The 16,532-nt window shown below is 33.8% G+C and overlaps 2 protein-coding genes across 2 annotated transcripts; both read left to right on the top strand.

Moving 5' to 3' along the window:
- The first annotated feature begins 1,817 nt into the window (after nucleotides 1-1,817).
- On the top strand, nucleotides 1,818-3,778 carry LOC147402049 (two-component response regulator 24-like). Its single transcript, XM_086441601.1, has 3 exons — nucleotides 1,818-1,840; nucleotides 2,408-2,684; nucleotides 3,527-3,778. Exons 2-3 carry the CDS (start codon nucleotides 2,418-2,420, stop codon nucleotides 3,704-3,706), a joined length of 447 nt encoding a protein of 148 aa, XP_086297727.1. The 5' UTR covers nucleotides 1,818-1,840; nucleotides 2,408-2,417; the 3' UTR covers nucleotides 3,707-3,778.
- Nucleotides 3,779-7,128: 3,350 nt separating this feature from the next.
- Nucleotides 7,129-15,403, top strand: LOC147402048 (chaperonin CPN60-2, mitochondrial-like). The gene is made up of 18 exons (XM_086443554.1): nucleotides 7,129-7,334; nucleotides 7,445-7,469; nucleotides 7,832-7,963; nucleotides 8,881-9,040; nucleotides 9,476-9,651; nucleotides 9,822-9,917; nucleotides 10,510-10,614; nucleotides 10,807-10,893; nucleotides 11,010-11,099; nucleotides 11,217-11,297; nucleotides 11,395-11,463; nucleotides 12,501-12,578; nucleotides 12,736-12,831; nucleotides 13,003-13,102; nucleotides 13,230-13,333; nucleotides 14,123-14,228; nucleotides 14,365-14,443; nucleotides 15,053-15,403. Exons 1-18 carry the CDS (start codon nucleotides 7,297-7,299, stop codon nucleotides 15,156-15,158), a joined length of 1,728 nt encoding a protein of 575 aa, XP_086299680.1. The 5' UTR covers nucleotides 7,129-7,296; the 3' UTR covers nucleotides 15,159-15,403.
- The last annotated feature ends 1,129 nt before the right edge of the window (nucleotides 15,404-16,532 follow it).

The raw sequence follows: 16,532 nt of genomic DNA, 5'->3' as shown, positions 1-16,532 counted from the left end.
AATCACAAAAACAACTTGACGGGGTAGGGCAAATGCTCCCTAGCCCCTTCTTGGCTCTGCCCATGGGGCTAGGTTGGAGTGACACTCCCCCCCCCCCCCCCAGTCCCTTCTTGGCTTCGCCCATAAGGGGTATCTCAAATAATCATTTAATTTATAGGCCTTTTAATCACAAAAACAACTTGACGGGGTAGGGCAAATGCTCCCTAGCCCCTTCTTGGCTCCGCCCATGAGGCTAGGTTGGAGTGACACTCCCCCCCCCCCCCCAGTCCCTTCTTGGCTTCGCCCATAAGGGGTATCTCAAATAATCATTTAATTTATAGGCATTTTAATCACAAAAACAACTTGACGGGGTAGGGCAAATGCTCCCTAGCCCCTTCTTGGCTCCGCCCATGGGGCTAGGTTGGAGTGACACTCCCCCTCCCCCTCCCCCTCCAATTCCCTTGGTCTTAACAACCACTCCCTAGCCTCATCCTAGCTTCGCTCTTGGGGCTAGGTTGGAGTGTTAAATCAATCATCTTAAGACTCTTCAACCTTAGTAATTAACTATAATTTGCACCTTTATAATGAAACCCTGGCTCTGTCCTCATTATGCTTAAGACCATTAAAGCAACCTAGATCATAAATTAAGCCTTAATATAAATTAATTTGATTAATTAAAGCAATATAATTACCATATTTGGTCAAAAAATTGGGGACGTTTTGTAATGTAGCTTTTGAAAGCTGGAACAACGATATTGAAGGTAAGGGTGTCCATGGGTACCCATTTACCTAGAATCGAACTGGAACCGAAACTGAAAACCCCGGTTCCAATTCCCTTTTTATTGGAACCGATTAGAGTCGGGTCTAATATGGAACCAAATCGATAGGAACCAGAACCATTAGGTTTTACCGGATGGGTGCCCGGGAGGGAGGGTACCGGAACCGATTTATTTTGTCATTTATTTTTACGTTATACATGATTCAAGTTAATCCTATATTTTAAAATTAACATATATGATATAAAGTTCTTCAAATTTCATATAAACTAAATATTTGAGCTTAAGATGAGTCATTTCTTTTAAATTTATTACTTGTAAAGGAAATAAATTTTAATATTTGAAAATAAAAGTCATTAAATCATCATTTTAGTGGAACAAATTATTATTAAGTTGATAGTTTACAAATAATATGTTGTTTTTTTAATAATGATTTTGAAATAATTTTTCTCATTCAATTCTTGAGAACTGGAACCAACGGGTACCCGTGATTTTTTATGGTTCCGGTTTCAGTTCCACTTATTTTAAAACTGGAACCACAACAAATATGAACTGAAACCGATAAAATATAATGGTTATGGTTCCAATATTCATATGAACTGAACCATAACCGACCCTTTGACACCCCTAATTGAGAGAAGCATTTTTTTTATTTATCATATTGAAGAAAGTTGGTATGGAGTAATCCGTATCTACATATTAGATTGCATGTATCTGAAAAATCTTTGGGATTTTGCTTTCATATCTTTAATATGTTAGAATCTTCAAATTTATGCGATACGTAGAAGAAGTTAACATACGTGTCAAACTAAACATGGAAAAAATCTAATCACTAGATTATATTCTTAAAGTCAAGGTGAGCTTTACCTGTCGCCCACAAAATTACACCTACCCAAATGCCAAGTTACTGTGTGCGTATCTTACTAATAACAATTTTTCATATCTTTTTGCGCTCCCTTTCGACACGTTGTACCATCTGGGATAGATGTGGAAGAGAAACCACCCTCTTCATTGGTTATATAAACCTTTGTGTGGCCATGGACATTAGCATCGAAAGAGTGTTACCTCTTCAACCATCAATCTAGGTTAGTCCATCTCTCTTAAGCGTATTAGAGTACAAAACTTTTATTTTATTTTATTTTATTTCCAACTACATGTAAAAATGTTTTGTTATATAGTAAGCACATTATTAGTTTTTTTTATATAAAAGAATTTGTACTTCCATAAGCATCTTTATTACAACCACCTTTAGGGTTATTATATAATGGAGTTCTATATAATATTAGGAAGGATTTGATGAAGTTTATGTCATCATTTCTCTTTCTCTCCAATGTGTGTTTTCTTCAAGTCCTAGTCAAGTTTGAGGCATATGTCCACAATATCTATATATTTTGAAATTTAAAATTACATTTATTTTGAATAAATTTCATATTTATTTCAAAAGTAGATTTAATATTTTAAATTTTAAAGTTATATTTATTTCCTATTTCATAGTCGAAAAAATTTATGAGTTAACTAGATGAGTTTAGTATTGAATCAACTCAAAACTTAATCAAGTTGACCTGACTCGGTCGAGTAGTAAAACATAAGTATAATTTAGCAGATATCTCTTGTTTCTAACTATGTTCTTTATGCACACATGATGATCATAGCTTCGAAAAAATGAGTGGAAGTTTTGAAATTGGATCTTCTAGCCGCAATGTGGGTGTTTTCGATGACACTAAGATTTTCTTCGAGAATAGCTTGACCGCGCTTGTTGTTGATGATTGTCGATTGCACCGCATGCTTCATCGAGCCCACCTTACCACTCTGGGTGTCAAATGTCGTGAAGTTGAAAATGGAAAAGAGGCTGTTGATCTGATCCGTAATGGCTGTTATTTCGATCTGATCCTCATGGATATGGACATGCCCGTCATGGATGGGTCGGAGGTAACAAACATTAACTATTATCATACACATATATATCACTAGGGAGTCTTGAACCAAGACCTTTCACATGGACGGGGTACACATTTACTTATTTAACATCGATGTGAATTAGGTTGTGTTTGGTACATTGTTTTCGAAACGGCTTTTATCCTTTTTTTTTCTTTTTCAAATCTTAAGTCAAAAAATTTATCACTAGCCAAAATTATTGAGATCAACTTTTGGCTTTGTGCAAGACTTTTTCTCATGAAGATGGGATCAATCTTAGATAATAATGAAAATGCCCTAAATTATTTATAAGATTTTCTTTCTCATTCAATCTTCACTCCACAAATCCTAAAAATTATAAAATTAAAAAAAAAAAAAAAAAACTTTTAACCAAAATCCCATAGTTTGAAAATAGTTCAAGGCCCAAAAAAAAAACCACTTCCTATCAATACATTAAAAATAAATAAAAAACATTGTCGTAACCTATGCCCCATTCACAAAACCATATATCATTTTCTCGGGATACATAAGAAAAAGATTTGTGGTTCTGTGTATCCTGAGGCAAATGATCTACGATTCTATGATGGGGGTGTAGAGGGCATCGAAAAATTATTACTCTATTTTTATAGAAGTAATTCAAATAAAAGTGATCCCATTGAAACACGTCAATCAAATCCCTAGTGTGGCTTCTTGCAATCTAACCTACCATTTTGATCTTCATCTACACCGTTGAACTAGTGGGTCTATTGCCTAGTATGTCATTAATCAAATTATAACCACTAGATCTAAACATTTACTATTTAGTGATAATGATGATGATTAATTTTGTGATTTTTGGGACTATTGTTTTATGATAGGCAACGAGGAAGCTGCGTCAAATGGGTGTGACAAGTATGATTGTCGGCATATCTGCTCGATCTCAAGAAAGGGACAAGAGGGCCTTCGTCGAGGCTGGCCTTAATGACTATTATGAGAAGCCGCTTACTCGAGCCATACTACTCCCGATTCTTCAACGAATTGAGGACAATAACCTTTAGAGAGATGGGCAACTATCTTATTATCTTGAATCTATCTTTATCTCCGTCTCTACTTTTTTGTATCGAATACCTTAATGTTGCTCAAATAAATGATTGGGATTGAATAAAATTGTATCATTTTGGCTTCATGTGAATTTATTTAATTTTCTTTTCTAATTTCCTTGTTTTATTAGATCCAATGTCTCTCGCAATAATTAAAATTGGCCTTTTTTCCCCACCAAAACCTTGGTGGACCTACACATAAAAAATCAATATGATTTTAGATTTTTAGTAGTAGATTTTATCGTCATTTATACAAACATTGGGTTTTAAGTACATGACACCAATGACTAAAATCAATTGCATCGTGAAGTCTACCAAAGTGTTGATTCGTCAAATTCTTCTCATCATGGACGAGTCAAACAATTTATATTTAAATTCAATATCAATAACTTTTCTCTTGTTATAAGGTAGATTATTAGATGTTGAATGACTAAATCTCATTTTTCATGTGTAATGAGTATTTGAATCAATGAAAAATTAATATTTTTTTATATTGGAAACACAAAATCGAAGTACCTTTGACAAGTTTTCATTAACTCTACCATTATTTTCAAAATCTTGGATGAATTATCTCGAATCTCTCCCGAGTCAATGTGATGGACGATTCACATTAACTATCTTGTCCCATGAGATCGAGACATGTGAAAGCTTGCTCAAGTCATTGAAATCATGCTTTCGATAATTGTGATGGATTTGTGTACTGGAGTAACCTTACCTATCAAAAACCTTAAATATTATATGATTTCCGTTATATTCCTTTAGCAACCATTTTGAGAGATAGTGATGATGGGGAAAAAATTATAACTAAACCATTTATGTATAATGATTTATAAGAGTGGAATGCTAACGCCCAAGACCTCATGGGGATGTTAGCATTGTCCAACACTCTTTTTTTTGCAATAATACCCTCCTTGTTTTGTCTTTTAATGAAAAACACAATGGCATGTTAGTCTTTTACTCGATAAATACATTTGTTATGCCATTAATAAATGCATTTATTATGTTTGTATTGATTGTCAAAACATAGACGACAAAAAAAAGATATTTAATTCAAAATACTTAAATGCTCATAACATTTATTATGTTAAAAATCATTAATTTATTGTTTAAAAGACCAATACACCCTTGTCTTTTTCACTAAAAGACAAGTTAGAAGGGGTGTTATTGAAAAAAAATTGTTGGACAATGCTAACGTCCCTACGAAATATTGGACATTAGCCTTTTATAAAAAGATATAAATAACTTCAACCCGATGAAACAAAATAATTTATAAGGATATTATGAGAACAATGATATGAAAGCACCACTTCTATATACCAAACTATCATTATAAGGACTTTTCTAACGGGTCCAAACAATGTCGAACGATTGAGATGGGAAGATAAATGCAATTTTCCTAGAGAATCTTGTTTCCATTTGTTTGATATGTATCACATATAATATATAAGAAAATAGTCTAATTTCATGTCCATTGATTAGATGATTAGGATCTTTTAATCAATATGATTTATTACCTACTTCAAGAGTTGATATCGTGAGATGCAATCACGAGGGAAAGAGACGAGGGAAATTTAGAAGATTGACCCAAAGCATAAGAAATCATTGTCGTTAAATCGACATTTTCTCTCAACATGAATTTTGTAACTATCGATGGATTGTAGACAAAATTGGTTTCATGATACAACATAACTAAATTAATCTTGTGATACATTTTTTGAATCTATTTCCACTCCTCCAAATGCTAAAAAATAAAAGATCTTTCTCAAACTTTTGAATGTAATGGTTGGATACTTTTTAAACTACTTAGTGTAGAATACTCCCAAATTTTTTTAAATCAAAGCATGTGATGAAGGTTTATAGATAGAAGTGTTTAACAAACTTAAACCTTCACTTATTAATAATTAATTCAAAGCTTGTTAAGATTCATAGAAAACTAAGTTTTGAACTAATGAACTTTTTATGATAAATCATAACTATTCTATACACATCCTTCAAAATTATAAAGCTTCCAATGTAATGTTAACATGTTTAGGTCTCATTTTAATATTCTAATGTTCATTTTTTTTTAATGAGAAGTCATTTTTCATTGAAAGTAGTTATACTTTTAACACTTATACACATCTATCATAAATATCCTTGTAACTATAACAATTTAACCAAAAATAAAATAAAATAAAAAGGTTATAAATCTATTTAAAACGATACTCATCCTACTTTTGTCTATTGTCATATATTACTACACATCTTAAATGATGATTAGAACTTTTTCTCAATTCAAGGTTAGCTTTGATAATGCTTTTGTAGTCTGAAGTCTGAAAGTTAGAAATCAGACTTCAGAAATTTCATCTAGTATCCCCCCCATCGCTAATTCAAAACTTTTTAATTTTGGTATTGAAGTCTAAAATCTGAAATAAAACAAACGAAAATAAAACTTCCAAAGCTTGAATTTTAAATGTGGACCATCTCCATTTAAACTTCAGAAGTGTTATCAAACACACATATGATGTTCTTTTATAAATTTTAAAGGTCAAAAAATGCACCCACTTTAAATAGATAATTTAATTTTATATCATATTTTACCATTTAACCTTTTTATTATAATTCTATATCATCATATTTAATCAAATTTTGTCTCTGATTCTATTTAAAATTGTTTACATAGTTGTTTGAAATTGTCGCAAATAAATTCTAATTTTTTAATACATATGTGTTTACTCATGTATCCTAATAGTTTATATAAATAATACGCGAATAAATTTCCTAACTTCTTCCAAAATATTAAAGAAGTGTTCTAACTGCACCCACAGTTTAGTTTTATGCACCCACTTAAAGAGAAAAAAAAAAAAAAAAAAGGTAAAATAACCAAAGTGACTCCTACGAAAAATTTCTACACATCCACTTTAAAAATGACATAACTTTTTATTGGATAGGAAACTATCAAAATTTTCCATTGTGACGTGATAAGATCCTACAACACCAATATGAAAGGGCTCGGCTGGATCCTACCAAATCTGATACAAATCGTAGGATACTAAATCTTTCTGAGCCAATTTGGTGCGAACCTACCAAATCTTTGTTATAGTACTTGATATTGACCCATTGAATGAAGTGTCGATTCGATGGGTTTGTTGAGACTGGACGAAGAAGGATAATAACAGCAAATGAGGTTCGACATGGATGGTGGGTGCAAAGAGTACACGAGTGTGTATGGAGTCTAAACGGTGAATCCAAGTAGAACGGTCCAATTTTAAAACAAACTCCAAGTCAAATAGTACCAGTCCTCAGCCCAGGACCCGACCCAGGCCCATGACTAGTACTGGCGGGCTTGGAACGCTTGAGTTAATAATACGTTTAAAATCTAAAACCCTAAACCCTAAAAGAGGCTGTTCTAGAGACTTCTCCAAAACCCACTCTGCCCACCTGTGCTGGCTGCCTCTCTCTCTGTCTCTCCTTTTATATACTCACAAATCTCTACCCTGCAAATCAATCAGAAAATCAAAACCCTAACCCTAAATTATTGTGTTTCTTCTATATTTTTCTACATAACCATGTATCGTGCAGCTGCAAACCTTGCTTCCAAAGCCCGGTAAGTAGTTGACAAACGAAGAAACGAGCGTCTAATCTTTATTTGATATTTCTTATTTTAATCGAATTCATCTCTAATTTAATCATAAATTTATTGTTTCCTTTTCATAGGATCGCTAGGAACAGTAGCCAGCAGGTGAGGAGTCATTCAAATTGTTTTTGTTCTTCTTTTTGTGATCCCTTGTGCCTATTGGCTTTGATTTTTTGATGTTTAGCGAAGTGGGTCGATCTTATTTTTTCAAAAAAAAAAATAAAATCATTTTTTCTTTCTCTGTTCTTTTTTGTGATCGCTTGGGTTTATTGGGTATGATTTTTAGGATGTTTTGCGAAATGGGTCGATATTATTATTTTTTAAATGATTTTTTTCTTTGTTCTTGTTTGTGATCAGTTGGGCTTATTGGGTATCTTTTTTTTTTTTTTTTTAAATGTTTAGAGAATTGGGTTGATCTCATTTTTTTTTCGAAAAGATGTTTAATTTTTTCTCCTTGGCTTCTCAAGATTGGGAGTAGGTTAAATTGGAACAGAAACTATGCGGCAAAAGACATCAAATTTGGAGTTGAAGCTCGTGCTCTGATGCTTAAGGGTGTTGAGGATCTTGCTGATGCCGTGAGAGTTACCATGGGACCGAAGGTATTGGAGGGGATCATTCTCATTGCTGATGTTTTACATCTGTTATTCGTTTTGTTGTGATCACGCTGTAGCAAACTGCATTTTATTATTTTTTCTGAAACCAATCAGATTTATGTCATTAAAACATTGGGTAGGACTTTCAATGAAAATGAAAGGAAAAAAGTTTGAAATTTTTGAGTTTCATTGCAGAAAATCATTATAAAATACTTTTGTGTAGTGCCTTCGGTAGATATTTTGAATGAAGCACATGTTCTTGAGATGATTGGATATACTTCTGGATATCTGTGATATGCCAAATGCTTGTGTGTCTATGTAAACATGGATGTGCATATTGGTTGAAATAAATTAGTGAGATCTTTATTTGTTTTAGATATCAATTCTTTTAAATAAATAAATAAAAACTCTTGAATTATAAATATGTTTCAGGTATTTGTCTAATGAAGGTTGTTTTTGATGATTTGATTTGGTCTACTATTTAAATACATTATTAAAAGCTATCTTCTTGTGTTCATTTATACAGTCTGCAAGTTCTGTTCCTTATTTTTCATCATCATAGTTGAAGGTTTATCAAAGGATTTGGATGTTAATTTTTGTCTTTTTCTTGTTTGGGATTATGATCTATGTGAAGAACTTCAGTTTTTATCAGTTCTATAGATTTCTGTCATTTTTCTTCTTATGTTGACATGTTTTTGGACTTTGGAGTGCTGGAATGGTGGTTTTCCATTTTTGTGTTTAATTTAATTTAATTTTTTTTTTACATGCGACAAGGTGTCCCCACCCCCTCTGGAAGTGGGACTAATTTAATTTATTGTTATTCACGTATCTTCGTTTCTTTTAAAGGTTTTTTTCCCCTTCTATCAGAAGGCTCACATAATTGATAAATATTATTTCTTGGTTTGATGTTTGGATTTTAATAGGGACGTAATGTGGTATTGGAACAAAGCTTTGGTGCACCCAAAGTTACAAAAGATGGTGTCACCGTTGCAAAGGCCATTGAGTTTAAGGACAGAGTTAAAAACATGGGCGCAAGCCTTGTGAAGCAGGTTGCAAATGCAACCAATGATGTAGCTGGCGATGGTAAGGATTTCTTATGCGTTTTACTCTAGGATTTTCTTTAGATCTGCGTTTGTGTTCAAAGTTATATTTGTCCGTAAGAGGCAGAGTACAAGATAAGAGGTACGCACTGCCTACATTTCAGGGATTGCTAAGTTTGGATGTGGGGTACACTTGTTCTTGAAAAGGTGCATTGTGATGAGTTTTCCACCTTTTTCGTGGATAATTGCATTCTTTTAAAACCTCTACTATTTTTTTGTAATAGGTGAAAATCTCCACTATTTTTACCTTTGATTATTTTCTCCATATGCAAGAACCATGTCATATTCACACTTTTTTTTTTCTTTTCTGTTTATGGTTTTCATGGTTAATCCTAGCTATTTAACTCTTTACTAATACCCTTCATACAAGGAATTGTGACTAATGCTCTTGAGTCTAATTTATCCTTCATGCCTGCAGGTACTACTTGTGCCACGGTCCTTACCCGTGCTATATTTGCTGAAGGATGCAAGGCAGTGGCAGCTGGAATGAATGCAATGGACCTAAGACGTGGGATTTCAATGGCAGTTGATTCAGTAGTGACTACCTTGAAAAGCAGAGCACGGATGATCAGCACATCTGAAGAAATAGCTCAGGTTTTTTTTGTTGAACCTATTTTTATATTTTACGGTTATTATTATTGTTGTTAGTTATTTTGAAAAAGGGGCACATGGTGTTAGAATATACACTTGTGGAAATTTAGACTATCGATATTGATTGTTATGGAATTTAATTTACTAGTTGCTAACTTAATTGTCTAAAAAAGGTTGGTACCATATCTGCTAATGGAGAAAGAGAAATTGGTGAGCTGATTGCCAAGGCTATGGAGAAAGTTGGCAAAGAGGGAGTCATCACCATTGCTGTAAGTAACTCAACCTTTGTTTCTTTTTCTTTTTCTTTTTCAACCTTCGATTCTTTCTTCTTTTTTTTTTTTTTTCTAATCTGCCTTGTAGTTGATTCCAAGGAAAAAAATCCTAGGTGTGTGACCTATAATTGTAATTATCTGACTTTAAAATACACAGATTTCTTTCTTTGGGGATTGGAATGGGTTATTGGTATTTTTTTTTTCTTTTGTAAATGCTACATAAAGTATTGATTTTTGTTATGCAACTAGCCTACTATACCATGGGATGTTCCATAAGTTTGATTTGTTTTCTATAAATGGATATTTTTATATCATGTGCAAAAGGAAAACTATAGTAGGTACGCATAAGTGGTTAATGGCACAAGTTACACATCTATTTACTTTCTGTTTCTTCATTGCCTTGCACTTTTCCTCTCTTATGGGCTTGAGTAAGATGTCAACTTGGTACAAAAGCTTGAATTTCACAACCCTCCAACAATTATGTATTGTTAAGGAGGATGATTTGATGGAATGGCCCCTCTTAGTAATAGGTAGTGGTTCTCAACTTCCAAGGATATGGGTTTCAACTTTCCCCTTTAAACTTTTGCAGGATGGTAAGACGCTATATAACGAATTGGAAGTTGTTGAGGGTATGAAGCTGGACAGGGGCTATATATCCCCTTATTTCATCACTAACCCAAAGAACCAAAAATGTGTAAGTCTTCCACTTTTCCTTGCCTCTTTATCTATGTTCGGCCTTTCTGTTGGTTGAATTCTGATGCTTAGACCATTGGTATCAATGTTTCTTTTTGCCTCAGTCACCAACTTTCATTTGGGTCTTGTTCTCTGGAATTTTCTTTGGTTGGACCTATAACATGCAGTTTTTTTTTTTTTTTTTTGCTGACAGGAATTAGAAGATCCTCTCGTTTTAATCCACGAGAAGAAAATCTCAAGCATAAATGCCGTGGTGAAAGTACTCGAGTTAGCCCTGAAGGTAAGTAGTTCTGTCGGGATATTATTCAAATTGGGTTATTTTTCTCAATTAAGTGGAACATGAGTTTCTCCGGAACATTTATAATATGTATATTGGATTTTGTAATGTTTGTTCAGAAACAAAGGCCTTTGTTGATTGTTGCTGAAGACATAGAAAGCGATGCCCTGGCGACTCTCATTTTAAATAAGCTTCGAGCTGGAATCAAGGTTCAGTTGTTTATAGCAGTTTCTTTTTGTAAATGTTTACTCTTTGAAATAGGTAATTGATTTGGGATGGGATTGCTTGCTGAAGTAATGATGTGGCTGAACTGTGCATCTGATCAGGTTTGTGCCATAAAGGCTCCCGGGTTTGGAGAAAACAGGAAAGCTAGTATGGAGGATCTAGCCATTCTTACTGGAAGTACCGTAAGTTCAATATTCTAGTACATTAAATCTTTTTTGCTAATCCCATTATTGCACGAAACATTGAATAATTCACTGTATTTTCCTTTTGTTATTGTAGCTCATAACCGAAGAGCTCGGCTTGAACCTCGAAAAGGTTGACTTGGATATGCTTGGGACATGCAAAAAGGTTAGCTCTTCTTCAATGCCAGATTTGTATTGAACTAACTTGCTAAAATAAGAAAAATCTATTTCGTATGAATTTGGTGGTGAAGTTTGTGAGAGATGTAAACTCACTCTCACTCATACACCTCGAAAAACATCTTTAAAAAAACAAAACTGAAGTATAACAAAGGACGTGCATGCTCAATTTTCTTGACAAGTTGTGCTTTGAGCAATCCATGGGCCTTTATATTCTTGTCTTGCTAGTTCTGGTTACTGCTTACTTTGAATGAATGAAATGCATCCCTTTTTAGCATGAACAATGATAAACTGACTAAAAAAAAAAAGAAACTCAAATATTCTCAGTTGACGTGGAATGTGCACCGGACCATATATTTTTTCCTTGTGTATCTCGAGGAAAAATCTATGGTTCTGTGTGTTGAGTGTTGTGTTATCCGCCTCTTCTCCCGGGTGTCTCATACTCACGCATCATGACCCTTATATATTCATGGTTGTGCCTTCCCCATCAGATCGTTCTTTTGGGGTAAATGGTTTGTCAACATGGTATTAGAGCACTAGGTTTGTATAGGTCATAGGTTCAAGTGTCTTTGAAGGAATTTTCCACCCTTATGGGTGGCGGAGTGTTGAGTGTTGTGCTATCTGCCTTTGCTCCCGAGTGTCATGTGCTCACGTGTCTTGCCCTAGTTCAATCCGTGACCCTCTTATATTCATAGTTGTGCCTTCCCTATCAGATCCGTCTTTTGGGGTAAATGGTTGTTAACACTGTGAACAATTGAACATGTCACGTCAGTTGAGTATTTTTTTTTTGGTTAGTTTGTTTATCACGATTCTTTTAGTTTTTCTATGCCTTTTGTTATCTTGTTTTGAGTGTGTCTGCCTTCCTTAATTTATAGGGTAATTATAATCCTTTCAAAAGAGATTGCTTCTGAAAACTAAAGGGCTTTATCTAGAAAGTCAGGCATCAGCAACTTTCTTGTTTCAGTTTGATGGTCTTTCGCTCTTTGTTTTTTTAACAGTATAACTTAGTTTTAATGGCATTTGTAGGCAACAATATCTAAAGATGACACCATCATTCTTGATGGAGCCGGTGACAAAAAGGCCATTGAAGAAAGATGTGAGCAGGTCTGTTGATCGCATTTGATCTTCTTTTGGGACTTTATTGAATTCCAGGGTCATGGGATTTTTTTTTTTTCAATTTATTTTTTGTTGGTGCGGTTTGAAAAGTGGAGACAGTATTAAAGTGTAACTTGTAAATTATTGGCTCCATTTGTGGTAACAGCTGAGGTCTGCCGTTGAATTAAGTACTTCTGATTATGATAAGGAGAAGGTACAAGAGAGACTAGCAAAGCTTTCTGGTGGTGTTGCCGTTTTGAAGGTCTGTTACCTCTCACTTCCTCTAAACCACTGTACTAGCATATTTTTATCTTCCCTATGACTATTATAAAATGTCACAATTAATTCTTTGCGATTTGAATCTTCGATTGTTGTGCATTCAAACCCCGGGATTTACGGTATTGATTGGAACCTGGTCTGAGTTTCATTCCAGATTGGAGGAGCTAGCGAAGCTGAAGTCAGTGAGAGGAAGGATAGGGTTACTGATGCTTTAAATGCAACCAAAGCAGCTGTTGAAGAGGGTATTGTGCCAGGTATTTTTAAAACACTTTTTTATTTTTATTATTGATGGTGTTGGTGTTTTTATTTGACTCTTTTCTCTCATCACCTTTGGTTTATGGTCTTCAAAGAACACGACTTCAGAGTGCTTTCTATTCGCAGGTGGTGGTGTTGCACTTCTTTATGCGTCAAGGGAGCTGGACAAGCTGCATACTGCCAATTTTGACCAGAAGATTGGGGTTCAGATTATTCAAAATGCTCTTAAGGTTCAAACTTCTTGCCTGTCTGTGATGCAACTAGTCGATCATCTTAAGTTTGGTCTACCATACTTGGAAGGAGCCTTGAATTGATCTATTCTATAGCCAGCATGTTGGGAAACTTGATTATAACTTAAAAGACTCATCATGTCAGCTAAACTTAAGTTGACTCCAATGACCAGATTGAATGTTATCACAGTTTTCAAACATAGTTTTTGTCTCAGTGGGTTCTGAGACCAGAATGAGTCAGACGAATCATCCTCGGATGGCTCAAACTTTTCTAAATTTGTTCAAATGGATTTAGTAAATATAAATTTATGTTGGAATCATAATTGTTATTATTATAAGCTGAACTAATAGGTGCTTAATCGCTAAATCTCATTTTTTATATATCACAAACTTTTAAATCTTAAAAATCAATTATATTTATATGCAAAAAACACCCAATCTGATCTATAGTGATTGCCTCAGCCTTGTTAAATCAATCGAAAATTTTCAAATCTCGAACAAGTTGCTGAGATGGGGCTGTATCATGGTGAGATGATTCACCAGAGTTGTTTACATGTCGTCCAAGATTTAAAATATCTGTCAACTTGAGATGTTTTTCTTACATAAACAAAGCCTTGAATATGTTTTCGCATAATTTGTTCAAAACTTCTCAGGTTCTCCAATCGAGTCTTGGTACTCCTGACTTCATATAACAAGACACTTGTCTTTCTTATGATGTCTACTGTTCTTGCCATGATTACCTCAGTTTCAAACTAATACCAGGAGACTGTTGGGTAATTTTAACTGCAGACACCAGTGCACACAATTGCATCCAATGCTGGAGTAGAGGGGGCTGTGGTTGTTGGCAAGTTATTGGAGCAAGACAACACTGACCTTGGATATGATGCTGCAAAAGGTTTGCTAATACTTTTTTTTTTCCTTATGTTCTGATTTATTTTTAAAAAAATTGTTGTTCTTTGGATTCTGTTTTTCATATCTTACTGGTAATTTGGTTGAGCTAAAAAATATACTTTGGTTATTTGGACAACCAGGTGATTATGTAGACATGGTGAAGGCAGGAATTATCGACCCATTGAAAGTAATCAGAACTGCATTGGTGGATGCTGCTAGGTAATAATTATTAATCTTCACTATTATAATAAGAGATGGCTTAGTAGAAGTGGTTTGATACCAAAAGTTAGATCTTAAAAATGCCCCCATCTTTTCATTTAAACTTGATATAATCAGGATTATTTTGGTCAAAACCCAAGTAAATTCTATAATCATGGTGGGTTAGTTGTTCAAAATTACAAAAATTTCTACTATGTAATCTTCAAAATCTCTTTAATCAATGTTTAAAATTAAAATTATGCCTGTTTAGTACATGTGTGTTTGCACATGCATATGCAGCACTATTATATTTAAATATAATCAGGGTCATTTTGGTGAAAAAGCCCTAGAAAATTGCAACCCGTCACCTTGCTTAGTTTTCAAAATTTCTGTGATTGATGTGTAGCATTTTGTTCGAACTGTTTGATTTTGATTCCAGATTCTGATTATTGATTGTTTGAATGTGATCTAAATGTAACATCCAACTTTAGATCTCGATTATGGACTAGATTTGGGTTTTGTGAGTCTGGACCAAATGCCCCAATTTTGTTATTTGTTAAGGCTTCTATTTCTTTGGGTTCCTTTTACGTTCTCTGCCTCCTAACCACTTGATGTTCTGTTGATGTGCAGTGTATCTTCTTTAATGACCACAACCGAGGCTGTTGTAGTTGAGCTTCCGAAAGATGAGAAGGAAGCTCCAGCGATGGGTGGTGGAATGGGTGGCATGGATTATTGAAGGCCTAACATTCCTCGCTGTTCTCATCGAGAAATTACATGAAAATGGAAAAGAACATTAGGGAGTTGAATCTACTTCTCTCATTTCTCACTTGGATCTGTTTCTAGGGTTTTTCGTGTAGGATGCCAAAACAATCTTGTAATCATATTGAGGTCAGTTGGAAGTTTTGTTCTTACTACCGTTATTAGTAATTGTGGCCATACATTCTATATACAATGATGATCATAATGACCTTATTTCATAAACTTGTTCTATTTCTTCATCGAGAAAAATGAATAAAATACCCATCTAACAACACTTTTTGTTTTTTAAGCTATATTTGAAACACTTTTTCTGTGATAGTTACGTTAGGGAACCCATAAAGTAACTCTCCATCTCTCCCGTTCACTGGACACTCAAGTGTTCAACCACGATGTACACTAGATTTCTCCAAAATGTTATCATGTCTTCTTCTTTATAAAGTTTAGAACTATGGAAAAGATGTTAAGCAAACTTGCTTAAAGGTAAAGATTAAGATAAGTAAGATACAAGCTTTAGAAAAAGAGAAGGCAAAATTGTTTAATGAACCCTGTGGGAGGGATTTCTTTCAAAATACCCCCTAACTTTTGTCTATTAACTTGATAGGCCCTTCCCCCGTTCCCTCATGGTAGAACGTGGGATCAACTTTTGGTTGAGATTATGGTTGATCTTGACGACGAGTGTTGATCTCAACGATTTAAATTGTTCATTAAATAAATAAAATTTTAATTATACCAAAAATTGTTCTTTATTTAAAAATAAGATTTAGGTTATGAAAAATGCTAAAATAAATGACACTTGAAGTAGAACTCTAGTGCGAAAAAATCATAGATTTTTTTTCTTTCGCAAGATACAAATGTTGTACACTCGAGGACAATTGTGGTTCTTTGCACAGTTTAGTATTACTTTGAGGGTTATATTAGAGGTCATTGTAGCAAGGCTTGCTAGTTATCTATAAAACCACTTTGTATAATAATAAGAAAAAAAAAAAGTGAATTGTCGTCCGAATTTTGTAGGGAAGCTAGGGTTTTAAAAAATAAAGAAATTATGATTTTGAGATTTTGAAGAGAGAAAAAATCATTTTCTTTAAGATTTAATTTATTTTCACTTGTAGAAGAGTTATCGACAAAGCCACTGTGAAAATTTACAAATAACAATCTTGATAATGTTTCTTATGAATTCTCCTATGAAATAATATGTATTCTCCTGCTTGATAATTTGAGAAAATTAAAAAATTTCATAATTTGTTGAAAAATTGTAATTGAATTCTAGAAATCTAGAATTTAGAATCTATCTATAAAATACAAAGTTAAATTCTCAAATTATTAGATTGATTTGGTTTAAATGTCAATCCTA

The sequence above is a fragment of the Akebia trifoliata genome, chromosome 5 (genome assembly GCF_017979445.1).
Source record: "Akebia trifoliata isolate Shusen 1 chromosome 5, ASM1797944v1, whole genome shotgun sequence".
NCBI lineage: Eukaryota > Viridiplantae > Streptophyta > Magnoliopsida > Ranunculales > Lardizabalaceae > Akebia > Akebia trifoliata.
This window is presented reverse-complemented; position numbering and strand designations above follow the sequence as displayed.

Bases quoted from the DNA above. Each gene is read 5' to 3' on its own strand.
- LOC147402049 (XM_086441601.1), top strand. From the start codon at position 2,418: ATGAGTGGAAGTTTTGAAATTGGATCTTCTAGCCGCAATGTGGGTGTT. The intron at 2,685-3,526 runs GTAACAAACATT...GTTTTATGATAG, and splicing joins CCGTCATGGATGGGTCGGAG to GCAACGAGGAAGCTGCGTCA.
- LOC147402048 (XM_086443554.1), top strand. From the start codon at position 7,297: ATGTATCGTGCAGCTGCAAACCTTGCTTCCAAAGCCCG. The intron at 7,335-7,444 runs GTAAGTAGTTGA...TCCTTTTCATAG, and splicing joins AACCTTGCTTCCAAAGCCCG to GATCGCTAGGAACAGTAGCC. The intron at 7,964-8,880 runs GTATTGGAGGGG...GGATTTTAATAG, and splicing joins GAGTTACCATGGGACCGAAG to GGACGTAATGTGGTATTGGA.